A 15,602-nucleotide genomic window follows, 5' to 3' on the forward strand; every position below is an offset into this window, starting at 1 on the left:
TAATTGTCTCATTTTTAACGCGTCATCTTTCTGTATTCTAGAACCCCAGCTGTTTACTTTATCTCAGGGCTTCTCAACCTGGAGCTTGTGAGCAGATGTCAAGGGATTGTGGCCAGACTGCCCTTCCCTGGTGCTAAAAGGGATGGAATGGATGGATCCCAGTATGGAAAAGGTTGAGAACCACTGCCTGCCCTGGTGAAGAAAAACCCTGGCTGTGCACGTACATACACAAATATTCATTCACCCGGGTAACTTGGATTTTAGCTGCCTTGCACTTAGGGTGACCAGATGTCCTGATTTTATAGGGACAGTCCTGATATTTGGGTCTTTTTCTTATATAGACTTCTATTACCCCCCCACCCCCTGTCCTGATTTTTCATACTTGCTATCTGGTCAGTCTACTTGCACTATGATAAGCTATACCAAGAGAAAACTGACGGCTTGTTAGCCAAACAAATAGCAAGGGGGTTATAAGAGGAACTGGGCTCCAGACTTTCAGTTGGGTCACAGCTCTGCCACCGCCTGCAAAATGAAGATGTTTTAAATTGTCCAGGTAAAATGTAAGTAGAGTTGTGTCTTTTCGGATATCTGCGACCCGTATGCATTATGCAGGTGCTAATCTCAGTCCGAGTACAGAGCCCGTAGACGATCACATATCAGTTAGAATAATTTAGCTGTTAAGTGCCATTGTTGCATATTGTTAGATGTCGCTCCTTGACCCTTCCCAAGGAGAGAGTAGATCGAACATAAATCAGTGAAATGGGTCGGGGTTATGCTAAGTAAAAATATCACTGTACATTGTTTTCAGCCTATTTATTAACACACGTTCTGCCTCTAGCAAACCCAGCCGCCAGCAGCTTCTTCATACGATGAACATGAAGGTTTTGACGTTTTAGAGCAATATTGTTACGTTTCTTGAAGCTTAAAATGAACAATAGACAGCCGCAGAGTGTCTCTAACAATCACGTTGTCAGTTGGATGTAAATATGGTACAATTAACTTGTAAATAGTTTAAAGAGAGAGACAAGGTGGGAGAGGTGATATCTTTTATTGGACCAACTTTTGGTGAAAGAGACAAACTTTCCTGCTTACATCCAGCTCTTGCTCAGGTTTAAGGTGACACCGGGCAGTTTGCAAACTAATGAATTAAAAAGCAAAGCTGCTGCTCTTTTCCTGTCCTCTTGTGTCTCTTAATTTGCAACAGGTGTTTCTTTTGGGGAAGGCAGCATTCACATGGTAACTTACAAGGGCCAGGGGGATTGGAGCCATTACAGCGGAGTTCCAGTTGGGAGCGCGGTTTGGACATAAGAACGGCCATACTGGGTCAGACCAAAGGTCCATCTAGCCCAGTATCCTGTCTTCTGACAGTGGCCAATGCCAGGTGCCCCAGAGAGAATGAACAGAACAGGGAATCATCAAGTGATCCATCCCCTGTCGTCCATTCCCAGCTTCTGGCAAACAGAGGCTAGGGACACCATCCCTGCCCATCCTGGCTAATAGCCATTGATAGACCTGTCCTCCATGAACTTATCTAGTTCTTTTTTTGAACCCTGTTAGAGTCTTGGCCTTCAGAACATCCTCTGGCAAAGAGTTCCACAGACTGACTCTGCGTTGTGTGAAGAAATACTTCCTTTTGTTTGTTTAAAACCTGCTGCCTATTCATTTCATTTGGTGACCCCTAGTTCTTGTGTTATGAGAAGGAGTAAATAACACTTCCTTGTTTACTTTCTCCACATGATTTTATAGACCTCTGTCATATCCCCCCTTAGTCATCTTTTTTCCCAGGTGAAAAGTCCCAGTCTTACTAATCTCTCCTCATGCATACAGCTGAGTCCATTCCAAAGGCAAAACATTGGCTATTCATAAATCGTATGTGAGCTATGGATAAAAGTCCTCCAATGGCAGAGATGATCAGACTTTGCACTTAAGTTGCAAAGCTGGTATGGTCCAGCAGATTTGCCACTGGACTGGAGCTCATGAGAACTAGAGAGAGGAAAAGGAGGCAAAGAGAAGGGAAATGACTTGTTCACAACTGCAGCAAGTCAGTGGCAGAGCATACCCAGTGAGTAGGGCACTGGACTGGGCATGGCATTCACCACCTGTTGCCACTGTTCCTTAGAAAAGTCGCGTCTGATGTACTGTCTGCGAGGCTCAACTAATTCAGCAAAGGGGCATTTGGATTTTTGCTGGCATTTTTGAGGCGGCTTTGAGATAGGTGGCTCTGTGCAGTCATGCGGCCAGGGCCCTGCCTTCATAGGGGGGTGGATACCAGCCAGGAGTGGAAGGTTGGAGACTGGAGTTGTCCGGGTCCCACCAGGGCAGTGTTGGGCATGGAGTCCAACTTGCCACAATGATGACTGGAGCTCCAAGCTGCCGCACTGCATTCGGCAGGTGTAATATTTAGGACCTGGGTAGATATCCATGAGGTTGGAGCACCAGCACCGCACAAGTGGCCGGCAAGCTGAGAAGAGGTACGACTCTTGACTGGATTTTAATTCGTGTCTTCTCGATGTGTTGGCAAAAGGACCCAGAGCAGTCAAGCTTTATCCCCAGATACGTAGGTTACGGTTCAGAAACGATGGTGGATAGGCGAAGGGGCCCACAAAATAACAAACCCGTCTTCCCAGTGTCCCTCCAGGCATCACCCTGAATCTATTCCTAATTAGGCTGTTTTGCAGACTTCCCGTAGCAGCGACGTCTCTGCAGATGACCTCCAAGAGAGATTTGACACGGGGGCGAGCGCTAACCGCCGGAACGCATCGAGTTCACATGAGCGTGTGTCAGGGCTCATCTCCCTTCTCAAACAAAGGCTCCGTAATCTGGCTGCTTTGTGCCATGTGGGAATGAAACCTATCCCTCCCCCCAACCTCATTGTGGGGTTCTCCCCATGGAAAAGGGGGGACTCTGACCCCAAATTCTACCCTGCTCTCCTGTATAGCTGAATATGCAGAGAAAATGTGAATGAGCTCTTAGCTGGCTGCATATAAATCTAACCCCGTGTATCACTTCAGATGTATTTGACGCTCTGCTCTTTATTTCAACTTGAGGTTATGCATACAATACAGCAGCACAGTTCTGGAGCTGCAGGGCTGCCTACGTTGACAGGATTTTTCCATCGGTGCAGGTAACCCGCCTCCCCAAGAGGCAGTAGATAGGTTAATGGAAGAATTCTTCCGTCAAACTAGCCGCATCTACACTGCGGATTAGGTCGACCTGACGACTTCGCACAGGGCATGACGTTTTTCCACAGCTGAGAGCTCCTTTTTTGTCATAAAGGGCAGCTTGTTCTGGGGAGGGAGGGGAGTGATACCAGGAGACGCAACCAACAAGCAGTTCTAAGCGTTAGCTTTACAAGTGCTTAGCAAGAGAAAAATTGCTCCTTCGGAAGGATGCTGCAAAGAAGGATAAGTGGGATGTTGCAGTATCTGGTTGGCTCCCACATTGGTTACGTGGGGGATGTGGGAAAGTGAAATTCTGTTTATAATAGTTGGGGGAACCGGATACAGAATTTGGAGTTGGCCCTTTACAGAGGGAGGAGCCGGTTCGGATCCGGCTCTGAACGCCACAAAATCAGGATGACGTCCAATCGTGCGCTCCGTTCCTAGTTCTAGAATCAAGACAAGAGCAAAAGCTCTTCTCTAGGGTTCGGGCTATGGAGGCTTTCGCTCCTTGGGGTTCTAAGAGCTTGGGTATACAAATACTTCGTTCATGGCCAGCAGGATGTAAATCTACCCCGTACTAGCCTGCTGCGCACTCAGGGTACGTCTACATTGCAAGGGGAGGAGTGATAGTAGCACAGGTAGGCCTGCCCCAGCTTTAATGTAGCTAGCACCGGGTAACAATAGCGGTGTAGCACGTGGCAGCATGGGTTAGTCAGCCGACTACAAGCTCGCTGGCAAGCCTGGGTTTGTACATAGGTTTCTAGCCCCTGCTACCATGTTGACTACTGTTAGCCACACTAGCTGGATGAAAGTTGACACGGGTATGCCTAGGTATGCTGCAGTGACACCTCCCAGTTGCAATGCAGACATACCTTATGTGTGGGGTATATTTACACAGTAGCTTTCTGTGACCGAAGTGTTCATAAAGAGAAATCCCCTCAGTGAAATTGTGCCAACCTCCCTTGGTTTTCATCTAGAAGCCACACATTGCTCCCTGGATCCATTTGGAGCTGGGCTTTGATGGGGGACGCAAGATTATCTCGTTGACAAAAGTTGAGTTTCAAGCTTAGTACCTCCTTGGGCACCAGGTTCGTTTCCCGTGATGCCGCGTTCCCCATTTGGGGCTTTCTTCTTGGAGAACTTGGTCCTGAAAAGTATCAGAGGGGTAGCCGTGTTAGTCTGAATCTGTAAAAAGCAACAGAGGGTCCTGTGGCACCTTTGAGACTAACAGAAGTACTGGGAGCATAAGCTTTCGTGGGTAAGAACCTCACTTCTTCAGATGCAAGTAATGGAAATCTCTAGAGGCAGGTATATATCAGTGTGGAGATAACGAGGTTAGTTCAATCAGGGAGGGTGAGGTGCTCTGCTAGCAGTTGAGGTGTGAACACCAAGGGAGGAGAAACTGTTTCTGTAGTTGGATAGCCATTCACAGTCTTTGTTTAATCCTGATCTGATGGTGTCAAATTTGCAAATGAACTGGAGCTCAGCAGTTTCTCTTTGGAGTCTGGTCCTGAAGTTTTTTTGCTGTAAGATGGCTACCTTTACATCTGCTATTGTGTGGCCAGGGAGGTTGAAGTGTTCTCCTACAGGTTTTTGTATATTGCCATTCCTGATATCTGAAGTCAGATATCAGGAATGGCAATATACAAAAACCTGTAGGAGAACACTTCAACCTCCCTGGCCACACAATAGCAGATGTAAAGGTAGCCATCTTACAGCAAAAAAACTTCAGGACCAGACTCCAAAGAGAAACTGCTGAGCTCCAGTTCATTTGCAAATTTGACACCATCAGATCAGGATTAAACAAAGACTGTGAATGGCTATCCAACTACAGAAACAGTTTCTCCTCCCTTGGTGTTCACACCTCAACTGCTAGCAGAGCACCTCACCCTCCCTGATTGAACTAACCTCGTTATCTCCACACTGATATATACCTGCCTCTAGAGATTTCCATTACTTGCATCTGAAGAAGTGAGGTTCTTACCCACGAAAGCTTATGCTCCCAGTACTTCTGTTAGTCTCAAAGGTGCCACAGGACCCTCTGTTGCTTGGTCCTGAAAGACTCTTGAGTCTGGCTGTTGGGTTCCACCCCCCCCCCCCCCCCCCCCCCCCCCCCCGCCCAAGCTGTTTAAAATTATGAATGTGGCCCTGGGCTAATCTGATCCAGTCTATTAATCCTCGTTGAGGCTGGAATTCCGCTCGACAATCGATTAAAGCCATCAAAGGTGAAGGGGTGGAGACTTCTCCAACATAAAAGGTGCTCAGTGGAAACTTTTCCCCCGCTGGTTGGTTTCTAGGGAGAAGAGCAGCTTCATCGTACTGCAGGACAGCTGGTGCCAGCGTTCTCCATTCCCCCATACTTGCTGAGTGGGAAGCATGGCTTTAAAGAATGTAAGTAGATTTCATCATATTCATTCTCTTACCCCGGCCCATCAGATTCGGGCAGGCACGCGGGAGGTCGTGCCGCATAGACAATACATTTCTGCCTCTGGTTATGTTAAATAGAAAGATTGCATGGATGCTCCCCGTGGAATTATTATTTATTAGGTGTATTATGGGAGTACCCGGGAGCACCATGCATGGCCAAGACTCCGTTGTGCTAGGCGCTGTATACAAACAAAGCAAAAAGCGGCCCCCAAGTTCTGCAGAACAATTTGTTCAGAAGACTTCGGGCCAGAACTTCAGAGGGTATAAATGACAACAGCTGAACTGGCTTCAATGGCGATCTGTCAGTGTACACCAGCTGAGGATCGTCTGTGTCTGGGGTGGGTGGGCGAAAACCAGGTTGAGATCATCCCGCCATCTGTGTCCGTGTAACCGGAGCGTGGTCTGGTTCATGAGGGGTCACCTGCCGCCAGTCTGAACTGAATGCAAAGGAAGGACTGAGAACTTCAGGAAGAGAAACAGCAGGGGCGTGTGTGTGTGTGTGTGTGTGTGTGTGTTTGTGGGGGGAGAGAACCTTACCTTGAGGTGCACTTCAAACAGAGCAGCGCAAAGCTTTGGGGTGGGGGAGAAGACCCCCTGGCGCCCTTCACTGAGAGAGAAAATGGACAGCGAGTCGCCTTTCTGCAAAGGTGGTCACAACCAGGCGTGGTTGAAAATGCCGAAGAGTACACTGGGCGAGAGGGCCTGCAGTGACCTGGAGGGTGCGGTGTGAGAGGGGCTGATGCACAGTAGGCCTGGATAAGACTGCTTCGCCGAAGGGCAGGTGGGGATGAGGCTCCGCGCAGCCCTGGCTACAAACAACAAAAAGAGCAAAAAATCTTGCGGAGCAGCAGGGGTTTGAGCAGGCTGGGGCGGCGACTGTGATTTTTATCTCCTTGCCCTAATAATCTGAGGTACTAAGTCAGTGGGAGTCTTTCCGGATTAAGGGCTTCGGGATTTGTCCGCAACGGAGGAGAAAGGAACCGGACAAACGCAGGCAGCAGCGAGGAAACCAGTGCAAAGAATGTATTCAACAATGGGTGTAATCCTGACGCAGTTGCTGGAGTGGGTGGCACATGTAGGCATGGCTCTGCACCTACAAACGAGTCCCTCGGAGAGACTCAGACAAGGAAGAGGTTTAAAACCAAAACAAAATATTAACGTCGTGTTTCCCCCAAGATCTCGCTGCCTGTCCATTCAGTTAAATGGCATTTGTAGAGCATGTGGGTCCGTCCTAGAGACTTAGGTAGGAGGCAGAGGTCAATAAAGAACTGCACCACAACTATCAACGCAGCATTTCATCCAGGATCTAACTGCCGATACGTTCAGCTAAATAGAACTTGTTAGACTGCCTGCAACCTCCCAATAATCTTACGTTGTACTAGGTGGGTGGGGAGGGAGACTGCACAGGGCTTTGAAAGGGAGGACAAGGGGTTTGTCCTTGATGCACTAGAAGCCAGTGAAGGGGTTCCAGGATGGCAGGGTGACTTTAAGGGCTGCGCTTAGCAGGTGGCATCATGCAGTTGGGTAGCTGCTGTTCAGGCCTGAAGGCGACGGCACTGAAAATGCTTCTGTAAAGATGCTCGCCAGCAAGCCAGACTCACGCGAGTCCCATTTTCCTCCTCCCTAGGGCAACACCTTGGCGCGCATAGCCAGTATCCCTCTGTTCAACTCGGCTTATCAGATCGCTGTGTTCACCTACACGGACATAAAAGGTGTCCACCCCGTGGTGGGTTTCTTCTGCGGCGTGGCAGAGCGCAGCGTGAGCACCGCGGTGGGGGTTGCCGTGATGGCAGCTACTCCGGTCATGCAGAGGCTGGAGGTGCCAAGTGAGTATGACCCGGGGGGGAGGGGCGAGGCTTTCTGTATGATGTTGCTAGGACTGGTCAGACTGCCTACGGCATGGGAATGGCCCTTTCTTTGCCCTATCTTAATATTTCCACTTCTGGAGCGAAGGCAGAATGGCACCAAAGCATTGGTGCAAGAGTCCAGCCACCATTCCCAACCTGCTCTACAAAGGAAGTCTACCCTCCACATGGCATCCAAACCCACTCCCCTCACTGGGCTTGGCCTTCTGTCACAAACCAAACAGCAGCAAGATAACCAAGTTCAGCTCAAATCTTCTCCCCAGGCTTGGTGGCTCCTAAGGTTCCTCCCACAGAACTACTCAGCCCACACCCTAGATCCTCTTTCCCAAGAAAGCCACTCCCAGCTCCCTTCTGTCCCAGTAGGGTAATAAGCTACCTGTACCAGCAACTCAGCAAACGCCCTTAGCACTTTCATAACAGACTAGAACCCTGCTACCAAGGTGAGATGCTTCAGGTCAACCCATCTACCCTGATCCCACGTCCCTTTTGTGTTCACTTCCTGCAAATACTCTCCAGGATGAGCTTTTAGTGGCAGGAATATTTATGGACGCAGCAAATTTTAAGTGAACGTTCAGATGCGGCTCCATTCTCCTTTTAGGTGGGGCTCCCTGGCCAGATTACAGCTCCCATGATGCACCACAGCATCCCTTCTTGTTGAAAAGAGGCAGTGCATCTTAGGAGATGAAGTCCAACAGGGGAGCCCAACCCCTATAGGAGAATGGAAGCATGGAGTACCAGGACTACAACTCCCATGAGATCCCCTGGCAGCATTTCAGAATTGCAATATTTTGGCTTGGGGGCATTTGGTTTTTTGACAGAGAATTGAAGTTTTCTGCCAGAGGGAAACCATTTTTGTGGAAAATGTAGTTTACTCAGTAACTCAAGTTTCCATTGAAAACCAGGCTTGGCGGAAAGTTTTCAACAGCCCTAACTTGAAACCCGAACCCAGATTTGGATCCCCAACCCATCCCCTGTAGGCTGGCACCCTACTGAGTCCGAGATGCGGGTGCTCATTTGTGACGTGCATATGGCTTTCTCTTGCCCAGTAGCTGCGGTTAATAGCTACACACTGAGAGGCGTGGACGAGCTGGAGGCGAGATTCCCCATTCTGGATCAGTCAGCGGACGAGGTAAAAGGCCCATTGCTGGGGCGGGGTTATGCTTTGAGATCTGACAGAGGTGCCATGGATGCTGTGACTAAAGAAACAACCGCAAAACCATCCCGTTTTCCTTGTCATAACTCGTGGGTTCTAGTCTGGACTCTGGGAGAGGGGGAGTAGGGTCTAGTGATTAGAAAATAGGGGCTGAAAGTCAAGACTCCTGGTTTCTATTCCCAGCTGTGTAGCCTTGGGCGACTCACGTCCCAGCTCTGTGACTCAGTTTCCCCACCTGCGAAAGGGGGATAATCTCTGCTACCCTGTAGGGAGCTGATGAGCCTCAGTTCATTCGTGCTTGTAAAGTACTCTGGGAGCTCTAAAAGCAGGCCCCCCTATTATTGTCGAATATTGGGGGGAGAAGCTGCCAATTTCATCCTTGTTGGCACCCCTGGTTTGGCTGTATGTAAAAAAGTTATTGAGAGACTTGAGTGTGTGGGCATCATCATTACAGATCAGCAGCAGTCCGGCCTGTTGCCATACAGACCGCCCCAACCGCGATGGCCCCATCTCTGGCGCTGGGGGAGGTAACTGTGCCAGGGTATTTTCCCAAAAGCACATATCCAGGTGGCATGCACACCTGCCATACATGGCATTGCCACCAGAGGGCGCCCCCAGACAGCTCTTTGCAGCTGAAAGCCATTGCCAGGGCCCCAGAGGCAAAGGATGCGGTGGCCGGTCAGAGATCTCCCCATCTCCCAGGGCAGCCAGAGAGAGAGGAGACGCCAGGCCTAGCACTTGGTTCCCCTGCTCCCAGCCTGGCTGCACCAGTCTGCATTGCCCATAGCTCTGCACTGAGCAGGCTGCAGTGCCCATGTGCCATGTCCCCCAGCAACCTCCACCGAGCAGGGTAACTCCCACCCGCACAGCCCTCCACTCTGCCCCTCCTCCGACCCTGCTGCGACCCCTAGCCCCACATACCACCCCCTGCTCTCGAATTCACCCTCCTCAGACCCCTCCCTGCACCTGAAACTCATGCCAACCAGCCCCCCGCCCTCCAAATTTACCTGCACACATTATCCTCCCCACAAACTTACTCCCCAAATTTACCTGCACCCCACCAGCCCCCCCAACTTACTGCACAATTTACTTTCCCCTCACGCTTACCCACACCTTAATCTTACTCTTCCTTGTACCCCCTCATGATACCGGGGGCTTTGAATGGACTGTCTCCTTTGAATGGCCCAACACTTAACCCTCCGCCTGCACCCTCCTCCCCCGTGTAACGGTGCCACCCCGCGCTCTGCCTGGGAGTCAGTGGGTCCCCCTCTTGATGTGAGTTCACCCCTGTCGCCCCCAGGTCCTCGGGAATTTGCGAGACAGCCTGGCTGCGAGCATGGAGCAGCTGCAAGCCAGCACCGCCGAGCGAGTGGGCCGGCTGACAGAGAGGGCCACCGGGGTGGTGGAGGACGTGGTGGGCGTTGCGGCCTTGGGGGTGAACATTGTCCTGAATGCCAGCGTCGTCAGCCAAGCACTGGAGTCCGGCGTGAACACAGCTCTGAGCCGTGTGGAGCAGATCGCGAACCACTATCTCCCTGCCACAGAGGAAGAAACCAGTGAGTAACAGCGATACCCTCAGCCTGCCAGCAGGGCCATGCCAGGCAGATCCTGGGGCGGTCAGGGTCACGAGCCCCACTTCCCAGCTGGGGAAACTGAGGCATGGGGCTCAAGGAAAGTGACTTGCCCAAGGTCCTCCCATGAGCCAGTGGCAGAGTGAGGAATAGAACCCCGGAGTCCTGACTCCCAGTCCCCTGTACTAACTTCTAGGCCATACTCCCTCCTGGAATAGAACCCAGGAGTCCTGACTCCGACTCCCTCAATAGGAGAGTAGATAATAGTATCTCACGTTTCTTTAGTGCCGCTCATCTCAAAGCATGAGAGAGAATTCCTTCACTTGCCACCAACATGCAACCACCTCTGGGGTGGAACATGGCAGCTGGCTAACAGCCACATAGCAAATTTTCACGGGGATCCCTCACCCAGTGCTGAAATGCAGCCAGCTCTGGAGTGGAGCATGGCAGATTTTGAACAGCCCCAGAGCAACAGTTTACTGAAGCAGTGGCAGAAAGGGACGAGCCAAAATAGAGCCACTTCCTTTGGCATTTAGCTGAGATATTGGGGTTCCCACCAGACCCCCTTTCTCTAGCAGCTCATTGTTGGGGTCCCAAGAGGAATGACGTCAGCCCTGTTCCCGCTCACACCCCACCACCCCCTCAGTCCCAGGTGGACGCTAGCAGCAGGTAGCGGGGTCTGCTGGCAACCTGCCCGTCGGCCAGCATGACTCACGGTTCTGCCAGTGTTCAGCAGTGGGAGGGGATGGCAAAGCCCAGATTCCCAGAGGCAGCTCACCCGCTGCGTGCGGCACGGCTTTAGCCGGAGCCAATTCAGGAGGTACTTGGAGCGCTAACCACTAGCCCACACTCCCCTGCTGGTGCTGGGAGTGGAGCCCAGGCATCCTGACTCCCAGCCCCCTGCTCTAATCTCTCAACCCTCCCCTCCCCCCCCATGCACCTCACCCTCCTCCTGCCTGTCTGGTGAGCTGCAGGTGACCTCGGTGCTGATGTGCCGGTTGGGCGCGGGCAGGGGGCTGCTGTCTATTCAACTGCTGTCATTCCCAATTTCCCCTGGGCTTGGTGACGCTCTGCAAACACCCCTGGCTGCTGTGCCACCCACACCAATGACACTCCCTCTGAGGCTATATGGGCTCTGGCACGTAGACTGCCTGCCAGGCCTGGGGGTCTGGCTGTATCTGCACAGCAACCCCGTGGCGTGTGTGACCTGCGGCGCTCCAGGCCTCTAGAGAGGGGGAGCGCTGGAGGGCAGGTGGATGTCCCTTAGCTCCCCACCACGGCACTCGGGGTGGAATCCAGCCGCCAGGCCTCACTCCGTCCGTGTGAGTGTGGTGCACCTGGGATTGAACTGGAGATCTCCAGAGCTGAGAGCACCAGCTGGGGGGTGGGTGAACGCTGGGCGGCATGCGCTGGCTTGTTAACGGGCGGTCGTGGCGACAGGGTTTGCTGTGCTAGGGTTGCTTGTGTGTGGTGGGCTGCGTAGCCTTTGTTATAGCAGAGATGTCTGTAAGCATTAGGCTACACATCCTGGTTTGTTATTGTAGGGTTACCCATGGGGCTAGGCTGCACACCCTGGTTTGTTGTTGTAGGGTTGCACACCCTGGTTTGTTGTTGTAGGGTTGCACACCCTGGTTTGTTATTGCGGGTTGCCAATGGGGGCAAGGCTGCACACCCTGGTTTGTTGTTGTAGGGTTGCCCATGGGCACTGGTTTGCACACACTGCTTTGCCCCTGCAGGGCTGCACACAAGCCCAGAGCTGCACACAGGGACTGTTAAACCCGTTGCGCTGATCAAAAGCCCCTACAAAACCCTGCGGCGCTTTGCACGGGGATTTGAGCAGACAAAGGCAGTTTGCTGCCCCGAGCTTCCCCCAGCGCCCCTGGGCCTTTGCTGCTCAATGACCTGGAGCAGAATTCTGCTTCGCAGCGTTTCTCCAACGTTCGGCTCTGTCTAAACATCCCGTCCCTGGGCCTTCCCGCCCGGTGCCTCCCCGAAGCCTGCTGTCGCTCCGCAGTGCGCTCCCGCTGCCCTTGAGCTGAGTTCTCAAACCCACGATGACGCCGCTGATTGTCTGGAGCCTCTTCTGCCCCTGCCACCCGAACTAGGGGAGAATCTTCATGAGCCGTGAAGCTCCCTGACGCCCCGTTGAGCAGTTCTGAGCCCATCCAGTAGGGGGCAGTGGTGCACGGGCGCCCCTCCCCCCGCAGATTGTACCTCATTTTCAGGAGTTCGTTTGGTACCTTTGCCCAGCCCCCTCCACCCAATCTCACCTCCTGTCCCATCATCCGTCCCCTCCCCCCCCCAAACAGGAAGGCAGGTGCCAAGCCTCAAAGGCGTGAAGCAGAGCCCGGAAAGCGAGCAGACCTATGCCAGGCGGCTGCAGCTTGTGATGGCTACCTCTGCCCGGCGAGCGAACCGGAGAGCGTGGTCGTATGCAGAAGCACTATGGAGTTGGATGCTCCGGGCCCTGAACCAGCTGCTGGAGTTGGCTGTCGAGGTACGGTATGGATTTATTACTTAGGGTTAGCTATCGGATCCCCGATGGCTGCAGGACACACGGGAACCCCAGTTCTGCCACAGCCCCTTTCGTGCCGCTTCCCATCCTCTGTTGTGGCGCTGAACGTGGTGGGTTAGGTGCGTGACCGGAAAAAGCCAAGTGAGCTGCTAGCAAAACAGGCCCCTGGGAACCTCCCGGCTTCTGATGGAGGAGCTAGGGGTATTTGTCTTAGGGCCGCACTCAGCGATCCAGAGCCCGGTGCTGTGCAGATATATAGTAAGTGTCCCTGCCCCACGGAGCTTACACTGTAAGTAGGCAAGACGGACAAAAGGGTGGAAGGGGAAACCGAGGCACAGAGAGGGGACATGGACTTGCCCAAGGTCACCCAGCAGATCGGTGGCAGAGCCGTGAATAGAAGCCAGGTTTCCTGGCTCCCAGTCCAGTGCCCTTCCCAACTTGCCCAGCTGCCTCTCAGGTGCTGTGACCCAGGTTTCTGGCCTTGCCATCGGCGAGATGCAGGGCGTGGCGATGAGGAACTGAAAGAGATCCAAGCTGCTTCGCACCCTCTGATTGGGAAGGGGGTGTCCCCAACTGGAGGATGAGGAGGGAAAAGCCAACCCCTTTGAATCTTTAAGAACATAAGAACGGCCATACTGAGTCAGACCAAAGGTCCATCTAGCCCAGTATCCTGTCTTCTAACAGTGGCCAATGCCAGGTGCCCCAGAGGGAATGAACAGAACAGGTGATCATCAAGTGATCCATCCCCTGTCGTCCATTCCCAGCTTCTGGCAAACAGAGGCTAGGGACACCATCCCTGCCCATCCTGGCTAATAGCCATTGATGGACCTATCCTCCATGGACTTATTTCGCTCCTTTTTTTTAACCCTGTTATGGTCTTGGCCTTCACAACATCCTCTGGCAAGGAGTTCCACAGGTTGACTGTGCGTTGTATGAAAAAATACTTCCTTTTGTTTGTTTAAACCTGCTGCCTGTTAATTTTCATTTGGTGACCCCTAGTTCGTGTGTTACGAGAAGGAGTAAATAACACTTCCTGATTTACTTTTTCCACACCCAGGCATGATTTTATAGACCTCTTTCAGGTCAGTCCTTTCACCTCTGCCAGGGTGTTGCTTTGAGGTCGCGCGGAGCCTGCTAATGAGGCCAGATGGCTGGACAGCCACAGGATCTCATTGCTCCCAGTGTGGATCTGGCAAAATCAGGCTTTGACTCACATAACGCGGCCCCTGCCACTGGGTTTGATGGGGCTCATTTTGTGGCGGCACCAAAGCACCTGAATGTACCAGGTCCCCCTCAAAAATCCAGCGCTTTTCTACCGTCAACCTGTTCCATGCGGCAGAGCTGTGCAGTCTGTTCTGGCCCAGGGGCTCACAAAGAAATGGCTTGAATCCGGGGGGGCAGGTTCTTTGCTCCGCGCCTAGCGTGAGCTGACCTGAGTCCTGCTCTCCCCCACCCGTGCTGCGTTCTCGAGTAGTTTCGAGCCCTGAGGAGGCCTTTGCGTTGGGGTAGGGAGAGGGACAGCCCCATTGTAGCTGGGTTTTCAAGGCAGCGCTGGCTGGCTGGCTGTATATAATGCTATTACTTGCACGTCTCGCCGGGGGATCTAATGAGGGAAATAGGCCGTTGAGTGTTTACAAGGACTGTAATGAACCCCTTTCTGAATGCAATTTGATCGGCCTTCAAGCCTTTGTCTGCCCTGCTAGGACGCCTGCCATTATTCCAACCACTTCTGTACATTCCTCTGCGGGGCTTTGAACATTCTGCACTTGCAAAAGCAGGTTGGCTTTGTCTCATCCACCCCACGGTCCTCGGCTGTTTCACATCCTTTGGCAGGCGGGGGAATGAGTTTGCAGGTTCTCAGCCCAGATCCGGCGGGGAAGGGGGACCCCTCCCACCATAGAATGGCCCTGGTGTGAATGGGACACAGATTGACCGAGTGACGTTGTGGGCAGAAGGGGGGTGTTGGGGGGCGCTGGATTGGTTCAGTTTCTGGGTCTGCCCCTGGCTGACCTTGCACTAGTCACTTCTAGCTGTGTCAGTTTTTAAAGCCAGCAGGGACGCTGAGATCACCTAGCCTGACCCCCTGTGTAACGCGGAGCAGAGAATTACATCCAGTTAGGGAGCCCAAGAGCTCGTGTGTGACTCAAGCATCCTTTCCGGAAAGGAATCCGGGCTGGATCTGAAAACACCAAGAGATGGGGAATCCGCCACTTCCCTGCCACCTGGTTACTCGCCCTCCAGGCTTGTGACTTCGTTCTAATCTGAATTTGTCGATAGTCCCCGTGCCTCAGTTGCCCATCTGCAAAGTGGGGATAATGCGCCGTAGCTCCCAGGGGTGGTGAATTGGTTAATGTCTGTGAGCCTGGGCTGCGGGGCACCATTTAAAGCTGGGGGTGGGAGCGCATGGATTTGGTCTATCCAATAGGGTTACCATACGTCCAGATTTTCCCGGACATGTCCGGCTTTTGGGGGCTCAAATCCCCGTCCGGGGGGAAATCCCCAAAAGCCGGGCATGTCCGGGAAAATCGGGAGGTCGGCCGGGCCGGCGGGGAGCCGGGTCGGCCGGGCCGGCGGGGAGCCGGGCCGGCGGGGAGCCGGGTCGGCCGGGCCGGCGGGGAGCCGGCAGTGCTGGGCGGGCCGGGGGTGGTCGGCCGGGGGCCGGGGCCAGCACCCCAGGGCCTGAGCTGACCCAGGCTGGAGCCGCCGGGGGGCCAGCCTGGGCCGCGCCTCCTCCCCCCAGACCCCCCTTACCTGCTTCAGGCTTCCCGCGAATCAAATATTCGCGGGAAGCAGGGGAGGGGGCGGAGACTTTGGGGAGGGGGCGGGGTTGGGCGGGGCTGGGGGCGGGGCCGGGGGCCGTGGAGTGTCCTCCATTTGGAGGCACAAAATATGGTAACCCTACTATCCAAG

The 15,602-nt window shown here is 53.1% G+C and overlaps 1 protein-coding gene across 1 annotated transcript in view; it reads left to right on the forward strand.

Annotated features, from left to right (window-relative positions):
* The window catches only part of LOC101935647 (perilipin-2-like), a 49,425-nt gene that overhangs the window by 3,253 nt on the left and 30,570 nt on the right, over window positions 1-15,602 (forward strand). The window contains exons 2-6 of the mRNA XM_024106987.3: window positions 5,459-5,552; window positions 7,216-7,414; window positions 8,500-8,582; window positions 9,907-10,162; window positions 12,487-12,674. Coding sequence (XP_023962755.2) covers window positions 5,538-5,552; window positions 7,216-7,414; window positions 8,500-8,582; window positions 9,907-10,162; window positions 12,487-12,674 — 741 coding nt within the window. The 5' untranslated portion in view covers window positions 5,459-5,537. The remainder of the gene's footprint in view (window positions 1-5,458; window positions 5,553-7,215; window positions 7,415-8,499; window positions 8,583-9,906; window positions 10,163-12,486; window positions 12,675-15,602) is intronic.

The sequence above is a fragment of the Chrysemys picta genome, chromosome 20 (genome assembly GCF_011386835.1).
Source record: "Chrysemys picta bellii isolate R12L10 chromosome 20, ASM1138683v2, whole genome shotgun sequence".
Classification (NCBI taxonomy): Eukaryota; Metazoa; Chordata; order Testudines; family Emydidae; genus Chrysemys; species Chrysemys picta.